Source organism: Neomonachus schauinslandi, chromosome 11 (assembly GCF_002201575.2).
Source record: "Neomonachus schauinslandi chromosome 11, ASM220157v2, whole genome shotgun sequence".
NCBI classification, from domain to species: Eukaryota; Metazoa; Chordata; class Mammalia; order Carnivora; family Phocidae; genus Neomonachus; species Neomonachus schauinslandi.
The window spans coordinates 62,968,497-62,985,780 of record NC_058413.1 but is presented as its reverse complement, the minus strand read 5'-3'; the positions used below and the strand labels follow the sequence as shown (position 1 = coordinate 62,985,780).

Below are 17,284 nucleotides of genomic sequence, written 5' to 3'. Positions count from 1 at the left end.
ATAGCCTGATCAAATAACCATGGATCCTCTGCCTGTCATTTTGGCATCATCTAATGTACTAGTGTTTCCCATAATTATCCTGGTTAATGCAAAGAAGCCAGGATAAAGTCAGGGCCAGAACAGTTTTAGAAGGATCCGAAGAGATGAATATGAATTAACATTTGCACTTGGATTAAAACCGAGAAAAGCTGAAGTTGCTCAGAACAGGCATTTTCTGAGTGAGCATCTTTCCACTTGGCAGCTTACCTTTTCTGAAGTCTTCCTTGTGCTCTTCCTAACTGTTGTATGTAGAAACTCTCAGTGGAACATATTGCTTTAATATCTGAGGTTAGATATGAAAATTTTTGTTCAGCTGTTTGCACTCAAATATTCTCCTCTCACACTGAAATATATTCTGAAACTGTTTCTGTAACTATAGAAACCCCGATCTGCACTGTGTTTCAACTGGGAACACAAAAGAGCTCTCAGTTAAAAAGCAATATGTTGTTAATTATTGATCTATGAATAGCTTAGATTTTATAAACCATTAATTTCTGTAGATTCGGGGGTTTTCTTCTCTCTCTCTTTTCTTTCCCCATTTTTGAAATTAGAGTTGGCCATATTTAAACAGTCAAGTCAAAACAACTCATGGAAGATTATTTGAGTTCACAGTGGTTTATTGAGGATTTGCTGCAGGATGCTGCAGAGTGACATGTGGGTTTGCCCTCAAGGAACATACAGCTTTGTATGTGCTCTGGGAAAACAAACACAAGGAAATGAGATAATACCAACATGAAGATACAAATAAGTACTGTAGTGTCTTAAAGGAAGGAGTGATCATGTCTAACTGGAGAGGCTCAAACAAACAAACAAAAAAACAAGGAGATACTTAGCTTCTCTTTACCTCTTCTTTAACCGCATCCTTCGAAGAGGCACAAGTCTTACCAATTTTACTTTACTACTGTTTCTCAAACACTTTCCTTCCTTCCACCTCATTATCATTTCTTGCCTGGATTGTGGCAATGACTTCTTAACAGGCCTCCTGCTTCCCACTGTCCCTTCTCTCCTCCAGCCTATCCTCCTCTGCCACGGTCATTTATTCTATGCTCATCTGTTTGAGCGCTTCTCTGCTTTATATCCTCTCGTAACTCATGAGGATTCCCCAAGGAAAAAGCCTAAGTCCTTAGTGTGGATGGATATCTTTTATAAGGAGGCCCCACCACCTCACTGTCTCACATCCCCTCCTGTATATTCCCTATACCAGAATCTTCCCACAATCTTTAGCTTGCTTATATCCTTGGGTCATGGTATGTGTCATTGCTCCTGTCTGGGAAATTCTCCCTGGACTTTTCCTGGTGACAAGTTCTTTCTTGTCTTTCAAGTTTCACATAAATTGATACCTCCTCCAAGAAGCTCACCCCAATGCTTTCTATCCCTCCTTCTCACCCTTCAGTGAGATAGATGCCTCCTCTATCCCTCCTTCTTCCCCCCCTCCCCTGCCTCATTGCTGTCAACAGTCTTACCATGCAGCATTATCAGTCTCTTTATGTCTTTGTTCCTACCAGGAGCACATTCCTGGATGTTTATTGCAGTCATGCTTTTTAATTTTTTTCTTTGTTCACCAGCTCCTTGCTTGATACATGGTAGGCACTCGATGAGTGTTTGATGAATGAATGAAGTGTCAGGTACAATGATGAAATCTGCAGAGATGACAGGAGAACAGCACTGGGGAAAAGGAAAAAATTCAAGATTACCTATAACATATTTGGTTTTGAGGTGAAGGTAAATACCCTTGTGTTTCTAAAGGGAAGGGAAGAAAAAGGAAACCAAAAGAAAAGAGTAGGAGAGATGAGGTGTGCAGAGGGGAGCAGAGGAGAAGAAAGAAGTTTATTTAGTCTTCACTTTAGGTGTTCATCTCTGTGGATTGTGATTTCTTTTAATAGATTTTTGATTGATTTATTCAGGCATTTAAGTAACAAATAGTTTTTCTCCCTCTTTGTTTCTTCCAATCACTGTGACTCTCAGTACCCATCACACAGAAGTTTCAAGGGATGTGTTAGCCTCTTAGAGACAATATACCAAGACTTTTTTTTACCAAACAAAGGAATGGGAATTCTTTAGAACACATTGTATTTGAGCTGTAGGATATGAAGAGGTATTCTTTATTTAGTAAGAAACTTACTCATAAATGCCTTGCCATGCGATCAGCTCTTTATTTTCAATTTTCTTTAGGGTGGAAAGAAAGGAGCGTGCCCGGTTGAAGACAGTGAAGTTTAATGCGAAACCTGGAGTGATTGATTCAAAAGGGGTAGGTACAAAATAATCGAAATATTAAGTTCTCTCAGCTGCCATAGGTTTAACTATAATTAACATTTAGGCTTTCAGTAACAAAGAAATTATGGAGCTACCAGACAGTAGAGTACTATTATAAGTGTACTGCTGAAAGTAATAATGTATTCTCTGATGAAGTAGATGTGTGGTAAATATATTAAATACTGGGGCTAAAGCTGACAGTGGTCCGTGGAAATGATGTGTTGATGAAGGTGATGTAGTGATTACACTGAAGAAGAAAAAGATAGGTTAGTGTTTTCATTTCTTTAATTTTTTCTTTTAAATTAAATGTTCAAAAGGATGGATTTCATAAAAGATACCTACCTGCTCTTCACAAATATGTGTAGACTATTACATATTATAAAGCTAAGACAGTGGTCATGGAAATATATATATATGGATCATCTAAGTGAATACATGGATTGTTGTGACAGACATAGAAGAGAATTAACAAGTGAAATTGAATCACCAAAATTAAAGTATTATGTGCACATGTATCTATTTTAATAACAGCTTTAACAAGATAAAATTCACATACCATACAATTCACTAATTTAAAGTATACCATCCAGAGGTTTTTAGTATATTTAGTTAGACAGCCATCCATACAATCAGTTTGAGAACATTTGATCACCCCATAAAGAAACCCTGTAGCTGTCACTTCCCATTGCCCCCCGACCTCACCCCCACCCTCCACCCTACCCAGCCCTAAGCAAACACTAATCTATTTTGCCTATAGATTTGCCTATTCTGGATATTTTATATAAATGGAATTATATACTATGTGGTCTTTTGTGTCTGCTCCTTTCACTTCACATAATGTTCTCATGCACAGATATTGTGGCATGTATAAGTACTTTATTTCTTTTCCTTGCCAAATAATATACCATTGTAAGGATACATCTCATTTAATTTATCCATTTATCAGTTGATAGACATCTGGGTTCTTTCCACTCTTTGGCTATTATGGATAATGCTGCAGTGAACATTTGTGTATACATTTTTGTGTGGACAAGTGTTCTTACTTCCACTGGGTGTATACCTAGGAGTAGAATTTCTGGGTGTTATGATAACTCTATGTTTAATGTTTTGAGGAACTTCCAGACTGTTTTTCCAAGGTGGTTGTACTTGTTTATATTCCCACCATCAGTGTATGAGGGCTCCAGTGTCTCCACATTCTCACCAACACTTGTTATAGGTCTTTCTGCTTTTTTGGTCTGAAGTGGTATCTCATTGTATTTGCAATTTGCATTCCCCTAATGACTATTGGTGTTGAGCATTTTTTCATGTGTTACTTGGCCATTTCTATACCCTCTTTGGAGAAATGTCTATTCAGATCATTTGCTCATTTTTAAATTGGGCTTTTTTGTTGTTGTTGAGTTGTAGAAATTCTTTGTATATTCTGGAAATCAATCTCATCAAATGTATGCTTTCTGATTATTTCCTCTGATTCTGTAGGTTGTCTTTTTACTCTCTTGCTAGTGTCCCTTTGTGAACAAAGGTGTTTAATTTTGATAAAGTCCAATTTACCTATTTTTTCTTTTGTTACTTGTGTTTTTGGTGTCATATAAAAGACACCATTACCTAATCCAAGGTCATGAAGATTTACATCCATATATTCTTCTAAGAATTTTATAGTTTTAGCTCTTACATTTAGGTGTTTGATCCATTTTGAGTTAGTTTTTTGTATATGATATGAGGTAGGATTCCAATTTCTTCTTTTTTTTACATGTGAATTATCTTTTCAGTTTCATTTTTGTTTTGTTCATTTCAAGTATATAGAAATGTAATTAGTTTACATATCAATCATATCCTCCTACCTTGCTGAACCTATTTATTAGTTCTGATAAATTTTTTTGGTAGATTCCTTAGCACTTTCTACATATAAGGTCATCATGTGTGAAAAGAGAGTTTTACTTCTTTCTTTTCAATCTGGATGACTTTTATTTCTTTGTCATGCCTGATTGCCCTGGCTAGAACCTCCCGATCAATATTGGATAGAAGTGGCAAGGGCAGCCATCCTTGCCTTGTTGCTGACCTTAAGGGGAAAGCATTCACTCTTTCTCCATTAAGTATGATGTCAGCTGTGGCTTGTGCAGCTTTTAAAATCTATTTGTAGGTGATAAAACAAGTCTCTCATTGCTGTACTGTAAAATACTGCCCCCTACCTACCCTTCTTTCTTCCTATGCTCTTTTTCTTCATTTCCTTTCCTTTATCTTTCTGTCCTAACAATTCTGGCTTGTGAGCATCACACAGAACCTTAGGTTATGGTCAATAGATGTCACCATGAAAAACAAAAAGAAGAAAGGCTATCATTTCTCAGGACTTTTGAGCCCAAATCACAACACTGCCTCTTCATATTTTGAAGTAGAAGTGTCACAGGGCGGCACAATCAATGACATAACATTTACTTTACCGTAAAACATTCGGGTGAAACAGGAATTTATTTAAACATAAGGTGTCCCTCTTAAAAAAAAAAAAAGTGAGGGTATGTGTCATCATGCATGGAGTCCTTTCAAATAAATACTATTTATAAATAAGAGAGCAGGATTTTTCACTCCTTCTTAGTGAGAATTTAAGGATAGAGCTCCTCTTTGTTCCACATATATGGTTGAATATATATCAGAGAATTTTTGTTGAATACCTACTATGTGCCAGACACAGGGCTAGAACTTGTGAAAGATGCAAAGTGTAACAAAGGCCCCTCTCTTCAAGAGCTTATAACATCTATGAGAGCTCCGATGTCTTTTTGATAAGGCTAAGACATGTGTATTAGGCTTTTTAATCATATTGTCAAATACTATTAGGTAATGCAAAAAACAGAATATAAATTCTAGGACTTAAATGACTATTGAAGGGGAACCAGTGACCATGTGGAAAGGGAAACCCTGGACCAACAGTCATGAGGGTCAAGTGACTTGGGTTCTAGTTTGAGTTCATTATTAAGTCACCACTGCTCTTTGGGCCTCATTGGCAAAATAATAGCTTTGAACTACATCCAGGATGTCAGGCAAGTTTCACTTCCTATATGGTGGATTGATCGTGATTATGGATTGATAGTTTCTTGTGGATTGATAATTTCTACCTGGAATATTTTGTTGAAAATTATTCTGAGACCATGTATGACCTCAGCAGGAGGAAAAAAAACTGCCATGATGAATATTCATCCCTAGCACAACATTGAGAATTGTTCTCTTTTTGAAGTCCATAGGTTCAATGATTTTTAAGATGCCTTCCAGCAGTAATTCTCCATGAGCCTGTGAATTAAGAAATAATAAATCAAAGTTTTCCAAATCCCCATGAGAACAGTCCATCAATGAGAAGACTCTTGCCTAAGGTAGAAAGTAAAAGACGATTAAGAGAAAGTGTGCTGAAGAAAGAGAGAGACCCACTATGGGGAGAGCTGAGAAGTTGGGTCAGGAAAAGCCACTCACCTTGAGCCAAGGACACGGACTATAGAACTTAGTTATTGTCACAAAAGCCTCAGTCTGGGATCTAGGGATAAACTCAACATAAACTGAAGAAGAAGGGGCATCTGGATGGCTCCGTCAGTTAAGTGTCTGCCTTCTACTCAGGGTCCTGGGATCGAGCCCCGCATCGGGCTTCCTGCTCAGCGGGGAGCCTGCTTCTCCCTCTCCCTCTGCCACTCTCCCTGCTTGTGATCTCTCTCTCTCTCAGTAAATAAATAAAATCTTTAAAAAAAAAAACTGAAGAAGAAAACTACTTGGAATGAGAAAGAGAAGGGGATATTTGAAAGGACCCTATCATTAGCTGGCATTTACACATTGTGAAACATGAGTTCAAAGGGAAGCCATGGTTGCTGCCCTGGAGAAGCTTAAAGTCAGTTCACATGGATAAAGCAGGTTGTGGCAATGGCCTTAATAGAAATATGTATAAGAGCTATGAGAATTCAAATTAATGGGTATAGGAATGGCCAGAGAGCACTTCATAGAAGAACTTAGACTTTGATTGACTTATCAGTGCTTGAGTTATTTTTCCAGAACTATCCATTGATTTAAAAATACTGAATGCTGTGAAACAGCAGGTATTGTGCTAGGTGATTTGTAGGAACAAAGTAAAAAGTACAGCCTGTTTAATTAAAAAGGCAAGGCATTTGCAAGGACGTGGATGGAACTGGAGGGTATTATGTTGAGTGAAATAAGTCAAACAGAGAAAGACATGTATCATATGATCTCACTGGTATGAGGAATTCTTAATCTCAGGAAAGAAACTGAGGGTTGCTGGAGTGGGGGGTGGGGTGGGAGGGATGGGGTGACTGGGTGATAGACACTGGGGAGGGTATGTGCTCTGGTAAGCGCTGTGAATTTTGCAAGACTGTTGAATCTCAGATCTGTACCTCTGAAACAAATAATGCAATATATGTTAAGAAAAAAAGAAGAAGAAGAAGAAGGTAGCGGGAGGGGAAGAATGAAGCGGGGGAAATCAGAGGGGTAGACGAACCATGAGAGACGATGGACTCTGAAAAACAAACAGGGTTCTAGAGGGGAGGGGGGTGGGAGGATGGGTTAGCCTGGTGGTGGGTATTGAGGAGGGCACATTCTGCATGGAGCACTGGGTGTTATGCACAAACAATGAATCATGGAACACTTCATCTAAAACTAATGATGTAATGTATGGGGATTAACATAAGAATAAAATAAATAAATAAATAAATAAATAAGTAAGTAAAAAAGGCAAGGTCTCTCATTTCAAGGAGCTCACAAAGAGAAATATAAGAAAGCTGGCAATACAGTATCGCTGATGATTCTCAGAAATTTAGGGAATTAACAGTCTTTATTTGAAGTATCTGGAGACTGTGCCTCAAGAAGATGAGCTAGTTTACCTAAGATCACACAGCTAACAGGTACAAGTGTCAGGTTTGCATTCAGAACATTTTGATAGCAGAATGTCCATTTCTTCACACTATATTTTTTTGAAAGTCAGAATGACAGTTACTAATCATGCCTTGGGTAAGAGAGAAAGCTTCCAAAAGAAGGTGGTACTCGAACAAGATCTTGAAGTCTGAGTAGGAGTGTGCCACACATAGAATACAGCATGAACATGAAGGTGGAAACTGTAGGCATGTTAAAGTGAGGCCAAACAGATCAGGGACACCAGATGGATGGTGTGGTTGGTGCAGTGGTAGATGTGGCAAATGGGGCTGACCAGGAAGGTCTGGAAGGTCAGGCAGCTTGTATGGAAAGCCTGGTTTGAGCGGGAAGCTCACTGAATTTTGAGAACATCCAGGAAGAAATCGGAGGCTCTCCATTGAAAGTGCTCATTTGCTACAAATGAAGTGCCCAGGCTTTCAGTCCACTCCGTGTGCCTGCACAAAGTTTGTGTCTACACATGCAAAGACAAGTGGACAATTGTGTCAGTAACCCACATCATTCCAGCCTACCCAGACCCCTAAGCTAACAAAGTGGCCATCTGTTTGGATGGGTCTCCTTGAGAACTATCTCAGTTTCCCAGATCCCAATGCAGGCAGGCTTGCCTGAGAATGTCAGTTAAATTCCTAATGAGTCTCTACTCAAACTAGCCTCTGGTAAAAACTTAATCACTCCCTTACTTTCTTTCATTGGTCTTTTAACTTTTTTCATCAATTTCATAACCAGCCACTCTGTTACTTATTAAGACATTTAGGAAATAATATGATCTTCACAATCAAGCTGTTCTCCATTGAAAAATCAATGATTATTTAGTGATTTATGCTAAATTTTGTTTCATTTTATTTAAAAATTTCTATAATTTAAGGAAGGGAATTATATATTTGAAAGAGTATCGGGCGCCTGGGTGGCTCAGTTGGTTAAGCGACTGCCTTCGGCTCAGGTCATGATCCTGGAGTCCCAGGATCGAGTCCCGCATCAGGCTCCCTGCTCGGCAGGGAGTCTGCTTCTCCCTTTGACCCTCCTCCCTCTCATGCTCTCTCTCATTCTCTCTCTCTCAAATAAATAAATAAAATCTTTAAAAAAAAAAAGAGTATCAATAGCCTTACTAAATGCCAGCCATGTGCAATGTGTGTCTCCTTTGCGCTGCAAATCCTTTCCAAAGTAAAGGAGGTTGTAAGTAAATAAGTAGTGCTATTTAGTCACAGGCTGGTACAAAACAGAGATGATAGATGTTATTCCAGTAGTAAAAATGTCCATTGCAAAAACTCAGCTCATGTAATCTTTTAATCACCCCAACAAAATGTGAAGGGAAATTATTTGTTCCCTTTTTACAGATTTAAAGAAACCCAAGATTGGGACGCCTGAGTGGTTCAGTCAGTTAAGCCTCTGACTCGGTTTCAGCTCAAGTCATGATCTCGGGGTTGTGAGATCAAGATCGAGCCCTGTATTGGGCTCCATGCTCAGCACAGACTCTGCCTGAGATTCTTTCTGCCCACCCCCCGCCTCTCCTTCCCCCTCTGCAACTCTCCCCTGCTCACATGCACTCGCTCTCTGTCTCTCTCTCTCTCTCAAATAAATAAATAAATAAATAAATAAATAAATAAATAAATAAAATCTTTAAAAAAAAAAAAAGGAAGGAAGAAACTAAGGCAAAGAAATCTGAACCCATGTCTGACTGATTCCAAAGTCCATAATCTGTTTACTATAGCATGCCCTCTTCCTAGTAAAACCATGTCACTTGGTGCATTTTAAGAAAAATGAAGAAGTATACTGAATTGGGTTTATTTAGCTTTGTCAAAAACTGACTTGGACATAAGCTTAAATCCTGAAAGGCAGAAGCTGCTTTCCCAGATGATGTACGTGTTTCTGGATGGGAACTTCTCCGAAGTGAGCTTGGGGCTGCACACTTCCTCTAATTGTGGCCTGCCAGAGGGACAAGTCTTGGCAAATGTGTTCATTCAGTCATTCAGTAAACTTTTATTAGATGCCAGTACAAGCAGCTTGCCAGGCAATGTGGACCAAGCCAAATAAGACATGGTCCCTGCCCTGAAGAAGCAGGGATACTGGGGGAGAGAAGGAGTCCCCACAGGGAGCAAGTGATTAATAGTAAACAAGAGGGACAAGAAACTTGCTCTGAAGTTCAGAGGAGGAGATTCTGGCTTGGAAGCTGGCAGATTTTGAATTTGGGGGGTAGAGGGGGCGGGGAGACCTTAGAGGATTGGTAAAATTTGCAAAGGGGCAGACAGGGGGGTAGGAATAGGATACAGGATACTTAGGAGGGAAAACATTGTTTACTTTCATTGTAAGCAGCAATTTATGAAGAGGAATAAAAGGACTCAGAAGTGGAAAGTTATACTCAAATCAGTTCTGGTGCCTTAAATTTTCTAGGAAACTTGGACTTTATCCTGTAGACAGAGAATTTTAATGGTTGAACCCAACCTAGTGATTTCCCCTGGGCTTGTACCCTGAATGTACTTGGTTGCTGCCCAAATGTCATTCCCTGGCAAAGGTCCAGACTTACTCATCTTTGTGCTGCTAGCACCTAGCATAGTGTCCACCAGAAACATTCTGTCTGCTCAGTCCTCCCTTCTTGGAGGAAAGGAAAGTGAATGATCAGAAGTAGATTTCCAAGAAATCAATCTGGGTAACTGTGGGAAGGAATGATTGGAGGGGAGAAAGACTGGCAGTGGGAGATGTTTGAGAAAGCTACTCCAGTATTCTGGGTGTGAGATTTTGAAAATCTGAACTTGAAACAATGGCAAAAGAAAAGAAAAAGAGGAAACAATTGCTAAAGAGATCAGAGAGGACTGTCATCCTTGGACATCTGACCTAGTGGTTCCTAATATTATTCTGTTTCCTTTTCCAAAGCCTCGAGCTCCCTTTAAGAGGGGATATTGACTGTGAAAGAGGGCATGGGACAGAGATGGAGCTATGGTGATAGGATCATGGCAGCCTCCCTGAATCAAATGGAGCTAGCACTGAGAAAGCTCAGTTCTACTTCATACATTCTTGGAAGTTTCCATATGACCATTGATTCCTACTATGTCATTTACAGATAAAGTCACTGAGAATCATTTTTCCGGGAGACACAGAGAGTTGGTAGCAGAGCCTACCATTATATCGTTTATCAAAAAAGTGACTTGGCAGTGTTTTGTTAGCAAGTAGGAATTATGTTTGCTTCACCGGGATGAGTTATGAGGATTGCTTTTGTAACAACTTCAAAGTGACATTTGAGTTTCAAGGGAAAGGTCATTACCACCCTCAAAAGAAAGCTCCTTAATAAGCGCTAGTCTTTGGATGGCTGGAGCCCCATGAAGAGCTCAAATGTCCAAGAGTAAGTCAGAGATTTAGGGAAGGAGAGTGAAGGAACACCATATTGCCCCACTCTGTGGGGCATCAGGAAAGCAACATTTCTCCTCAAAGAAGCTACTGATTCCAGATCTGCTGTGTAGAATCAATCCAAAAGAAGGCAACCCTAGAAAGCAGGAGTCCATTTTGATAATGCAGGTGAGACATGAAGAAGGCCATCCTAGGACCATAGAGTAGCTATAGAGAGGAAAGAAGAGACCAGAAAATGGACCACCTACATCAACATTAGCTGAGACTCCTATTGAAAATGAACGTGCCCAGGCTCAACCCCCATCCTTTGGAATCAGAACCTCTGGGGATAGGGATAAGAAAGCTACATTTTAACAAGCTACCCAAGGGTTTCTTTGAGCTTGTGGAAATTTGAGGTACGTAAGCATAGTGGAAAGCTTTGATATCAGACTGACCAACTTCTGCCAGAGTTATCATAATATGTCTAAGTTTCAATTACCTCATGTGTAAAACTGGAGATTATATTAAAAGATATAATATATATAAAGTACCTAGAAATGTTAGTCTATCTCTTCCCCCTGCCCACCGCCCCCCCCCCGCCACTACCCACATGCACACATATCTCAAACTTGCCGCCTTTATAAGGCTAGAATGAGCAACCTCCTCAAAGTACTCTATTCCTTAGATTCTAACTCCCCTTTTGCACAGATGAGAGGAAGGGAGAGTTGCCACAACTTTGCCCTACACCCATCTGCATAATGGGTGTTTTTGACTCTGTGCTTGCTGACCTTGAAGTTAAGCAGGAAGGGGGAGGTGGCAGCAGAACTGATCTCACTCAGTCCCCAAACTCCTGGCCCTGCCACTGCCTGCAAGTCAGGAGTGTTTCTGAGTTTTCTGCTATATTGTGTAGCTACCTATGGGAAATTCTAGAACCCCTGCATTTCATTCAGTACACTGAATGAACATCTGTAAATTGCCTTATTGTCTACAGGGTTTTTTTAAATAGGCATTGCTCATTTGTGTTTTACAAAAATCCTGTGAGGTATGTATTCTTAATATGCTCTTTTTTTCAATGAGAAAACTGAAGTTTAGAAAGGATACATAACTTACCCAAGCTCGTAGAGCTAGTAAGTGGCAGAGCTGGGCCCTGCATGATGTCATATTGGGTGAGCAAAATAGAGTAATGGATTCTTTAAGGCATTTTTTATGTATGAACTCATTCTAGATGTTATTAACATAGCTAATTCTATCTATTCAATTAGTGATGCTACTAGGGCTAAAGTAATATAAACAGGAGATGTATAATTTGTGGTTATATAAATAACAAGTATAGTCTCATCAGATGAGAACACTAAGCTTTTGTTAAATTTTCTTCCCGCTATTAATTCAGAATGTTAAGTATTATTCAGAGAATTTGGCTCAAACCCATTTCTGCTTTAAAGTTAATCATGAATACATTCCGATTCACTACAGAGCTTCCTTTAACCTGACTCTTTAAGGCAAAAGGCCCAGAGTCGCACCTTAGAGCTTGCGTATTTCATTTTGCAGAAGTTTTTAACTCACTGAAAGCTAAAACATCAGTACTGAAAGATAAAGATGCAGGACTGACTACCCAGTCATCTGACTTCCTCACTATGGTGATTATAGCCAGACTCTTAGCAAGCAAAAACAGTATGTATTTCTTGCCTCTTTTCAACTGTGTACTGTTTACATGTGGGTAAATTGTTTTTTAATGACAGATCATGTGATGTCTGAAACATTTCAACAGCAGCTTCTGCTGTGTTCCTAATACTTATTAAAAATACCTAATTACTTTACTCTTTCATTAGAAAAAAAAAAAAAAAGCTCTGAAATGTAACTGTCCTGGATCCTATATTTAGCTTTTCTAATGATGTGATCTGGAACAAGTACCTTCTCTTTCTGACACTCTGATGTTTCAGCTGTAATAATAAAATCTGGAGAGTAGATTGCAAGTTCCTTAAAGGCAAGGAATGTGACTTATTTAGGGCCTAAAATAGTTCATGGCATTCAATCAATAATTATTAAATTAAATAATGTGAGAATAAAGAAGGTGATGTATTGAGAGAAAAGTTATGTAAATTAGAAGGTGCAGCCCACATGGATTTTGCTGTGGCTTATAAATGGAGAACTGAACGATGTATTATTGCCTTTAAAGGAAGGTTCTCTCAATCTGAGTGTTACTTTCCTTTCCCTTCAATAAATAGATTTTGAGTTTCCCCTACATACAGGATACTGCTCTGGCCACGGAGCGGGGACATGGATGAATAAGGCCCTACCTCTGTCGTCCCAGAGCATCCCTTCTAGTGCATAGATACACACTTTGTTAGAAATCAGTGCCAGTTTATTCAGGATACTAAAATAACCACTGAATTGAACTGGAAACCAACCCAGGGCAGAATCAATAAAACTGTGGCTAAAATAAACTTTAAAAAAATGAAACCAATTTTAGACTGATTTCCAGGTTAAAAGCAGAAAGGTGGTTGTGATGGATCCACTCTTCGGGGATTAAGAAATTCTTCATGAATATTAGTTAATCAGTCCTCATACTGGCACAGGACTTTGGTACATTATCCATTTCACTGATGAGGAGGCAGGGGCTGGAGACTTGAGTGGCCTGTCCACAGTTACACAGACAAGGGCTGTCCTTTGGAGGTACATGAATACCATTTCATTTATTCAGCAAAGGCTTGCAAGGTGTCTTTCATGTCCAGCATTGTGCTAAGGACAGGGGAAAAACAAAGATGCATGAGCCTTTGGCCTTGCTCTTGGCAAACACTGAATGGCCTGGGAAAGATTTTGATTTCCTTAGTAGTTCACACTCTCCATACGTAATCTGCTCCTCTCAGCAGTCAAGAGACCCAGTCCTGCAGTCCGAGCTATGCAAGTGGCCAAGTCATCAAGGCAGGCCAATTACTCCTCTGTAAAATGGATCAATAACAGGTGCAGTGAACTTGCTTCATTAAGATGTGAGATAAACTAGGGTGGCTCAGTCGGTTAAGCATCTGCCTTCGGCTCAGGTCATGATCCCAGGGTCCTGGGATCGAGTCCCACATCGGGCTTCCTACTCAGCAGGGAGCCTATTTCTCCTTCTGCCTGCCACTCTCCCTGCTTGTATGTGCCCTCTCTCTGATAAATAAATAAATAAAATCTTAAAAAAAAAAAGGTGTGAGATAAACCAACCTGAAGAGACATAAAGGATATTAAGTCAAACCAAAATTATACTTCTCAAGAAAAAAATCCCTGTGTGGCTCCTTCCTCATCTCTCTCTCCATCAGCTATCATAATGTAATAGGCACCATGAATCCATTAGCTCACATGAAGGCATGAGACAATGAAAAGCATATGATGACTAAGGATTATGAGGTATGGCATTCTGTGCACTTGAGGTCCATTGAGGGGAAAAAGGGAAAATTAACTCTTTCCATGCAGCAAGGGCCATGGGTATCCATCAGTGACAATGGAGACGCTATGGGAAGCATCCTTTACTTGTTAGTAGTGATAACATGTACTGCCATTTCCAGAGTTCTGGGAGATGTGGGTGAAGTGAGAACTCTCCCCATGGCTGTCTCAAATGTCTTACAAGTACGAGTCAGTGTACCTGAGAGCCCATCTCACTTGAAAAGAAGCAAAAAGCTTGCAGATGCGCTGTTTGCCTTTCATGTTTTGACAACTGTCTGAATATTTGTCACCACTTGTTGAAACTGGTGTTTGGGCCTTCTTGCTGTGAATGGTGATTTTCCCCAGAAGGCCTCAAGAAGCCACTGTTTCTCCCTGTAACTGGCTTGTACCCACCTGTCACGAAGAATTAACCCTTAACGAATTTGGAGCACATGTCCCATGTGAATGACACAGCTGTCACTCCTCATTTTGGGAGAAGGTGTTCTGTGAGCACCTCCCAAGCCTAAACCTGCAGGTCCCCATAGAGGTGGAACCCTGGGAGCACAAGCTCAATAAATTACAGTCAGAAAATAGATGTGTTGGGGGCACCTGGCTGGCTTAGTGGGAAGAGCATGTGACTCCTGATGTTGGGGTCGTGAGTTCAAGCCCCACATTGGCTGTAGAGAATACTTAAAACACTTTAAAAGAAAAAAAGAAATACACCAATTTATGATTGCTACTAAGTGAGACCATGGTTTTGCTAAAGGTAAAGAGCTCTCCTTTCCCCCAGCTGATCCCCAAGAGCTGACTGAACTTCCGTGTTTACCCTCTTCTCAATAAAGGACAAAGTACACATTTGGTACATAAAGGATTTGACTTTGATCACTATTTCTAAAATGTGAAAACAATGTAACTATCATTTACTGAAAGTATGTATAAGCCAGGCATTTTGCTAAATACACTATCAAGACTTTTCTCATTTATTCCTGACAAAACCCTATTAGGGGAGGACTACATAGGAGCCTCTTTTAAAGAAAATAATCCAGGGCTGCCTGAGTGGCTCAGTCCGTTAAGCATCTGACTCTTGATTTCAGCTCAGGTCATGATCTCAGGGTCATGAGATTGAGCCTGGCATCATATTCTGCACTCAGCGGGGAGTCTGCTTGAGATTCTCTCCCTCTGTCCCTCCCCCTGCACTCTCACTCTAAAAATAAATAAATAAATCTTAAATAAAATAAAATAAGGAAATAATCCTTCTGGTCTCCCCTAGTGTTGACTAAATTTTCTTATGATGATGCTTCCTAAATATATATAAACAAAATTAAGTACAAATACCATATGCTTATAGCTCTTATCATCTATCCTGTTAAAATAAATTTACAAATTAAATGCCATATATATTTAGTACTTCTATATTACAGCAACAAAATTCAAAATCACAATGTTAATGTGATTGGTGATGCTCCAGTAATACTAAATCTTCACCCGATATGTAAACCTGGTAGCACCTGCTATAGTGGAAGTTTCTTTTGAATTGTAGGGCTGGGTGATCGGTGAAGACTCAATTCCCACACTGCTGTTGGTCTACGGGATGCCCAGTGCAAAACCAATGCGGAGGCCCCAGGCTGGCCCTCACTCCTAACCTTTTACCCACCCCCAGCTCGGACCCCTTAGGAGTTGCTGAATGAATGAGGAGCTCAGTTACCACACTACAGATGCCCTCTGTGGCTGAATCCAATCTCGACAGTTTTCCTTGCCCGCCTCACCATGTAATGCTCAGCTGTAGTCCCCTGGCACTGTCTGCAGAGATGAGCCTGGAGCAGCACCTCTGTCTAGCCCCCATCCAAAATGAATTATGCTATTTTTAATCTACCGTGGGCTGAGAGATCCAAGGAATAAGCTTTCTTTTTTTTTTTCATTTAATAGTAGGATCTTCCCTGTGATGAAAATGCATGACACTTTGATGAGTAGATTTTGCAACTTCTCTGTGAGCTGCAAAATTCTTCTTCTTTAAAATTTGTAATCCAAGTACTTGAAGTTGCTGATTCAGTGATAAAAGAATGGTTCTGAACTCTACATCTGATTTCTGTAGAAAAATTTATACTGGTCATTTACTGCTTGATCACTTCTTGAACTACTTCATCCAGTAGTACCATATGTAACTGAGGTGTTCACAGTGCAGGCCAGAGCTGCCTCTTCCCACAATTTGTCTGAACCCCCCTCTCCCCTAAATCCTACACTCCATCCAGAAAACTTCGCAGGATTGGGGAAGAGGGGAGGAGAAAAGAGGTGGCTTTGCGCCCCCTGTTGGACAGCCCTTTCCTCTGCTTGAACTGAGCTTTGCTATTCTAGCTCCACCTGCAGTCTCCTACTCATTCTTTAAATCCCATTTAAGATGGTGCCCCTGAGCCTTCTCCAGCTTCCCCAGCGGCCCTCGCTCCCTCCTCAATGTCGTGTTATATACACCTCCATCATAGCAATTATAACACAGTGTGGGAATGATTTGCTTAAACTGTGAGCCCACATTTTGTGTTCCCAATGTTTAGTAGAGACATATTGCTGCAGAGGGGACACACCTGGAGGACAAAACACATCCCACATACCATTCAGCAAGAGCCGTCCTGAGAAAGTGAGCTTTTGCAATTCTTTTTCCCACAGGGGGTGCCTTTTTCTACTTCGCACCAGACACTTTTGCCTTTGGAGCCCTGAATATAATGTTTGGCAAAAAAAATAAATGCTTATAGAACAAAAATTAATTACCATTTTTTGAACACTTACCATGGCTAAGCCCATACATGCCTGGTTGCATTTAGAACCACAATAGCCCATGATGGAGGAGGTATTAGTATCCCACTCCTTTGGAGTCTTCAAGTAATGGATATTGCTGTCAAATGGTTATCTCCTAGTAGGATTTGCACTCTTCATCCCCAGCAATGAGAATGGATAAGGAGTAATAATGTTATTAGATGCAATTTCCTGGCACTGTGCTGTGTGATGCAAATACATTTTCTCACAAGTGGAACACAATTGTTATGTGAATGGCATGTGCAAACAAGGTGCAAAAAAATCTTCTTGAACCAGGACAGTGGCAGGAAGAATAAGAAAAAGTGACAGAAATTTACAAGGAAGGAATTAAGGATGATTGCAGAGTTTCTGGTGGATGCTGAGGGAAAAAAATCCTCCCTAGGCACAAGAAGCATTCTCTTTGGCTTTAAAGTAACCATCAGTTACAGTGATGGACTCACCCTGAGATCCCTGGTGTCTCCTATAGAAATAACAATGAACCTGCTGGGCTGTGTCAGCTAACATGAATAGGAAGGGTGTGTGTGTGTGTGTGTGTGTGTGTGTGTGTGTGTGTGTGTGTGTG

The 17,284-nt window shown here is 40.1% G+C and overlaps 1 protein-coding gene across 11 annotated transcripts in view; it reads left to right on the top strand.

Annotated features, from left to right (window-relative positions):
• Nucleotides 1–17,284, top strand: part of DLG2 (discs large MAGUK scaffold protein 2) — a 1,451,407-nt gene that overhangs the window by 1,391,214 nt on the left and 42,909 nt on the right. For all 11 annotated transcript variants that reach the window (XM_021686447.2, XM_021686448.1, XM_021686449.1 and 8 more), the window contains one exon: nucleotides 2,212–2,287. In XM_021686447.2, the coding sequence (XP_021542122.1) occupies nucleotides 2,212–2,287 (76 nt within the window). The remainder of the gene's footprint in view (nucleotides 1–2,211; nucleotides 2,288–17,284) is intronic.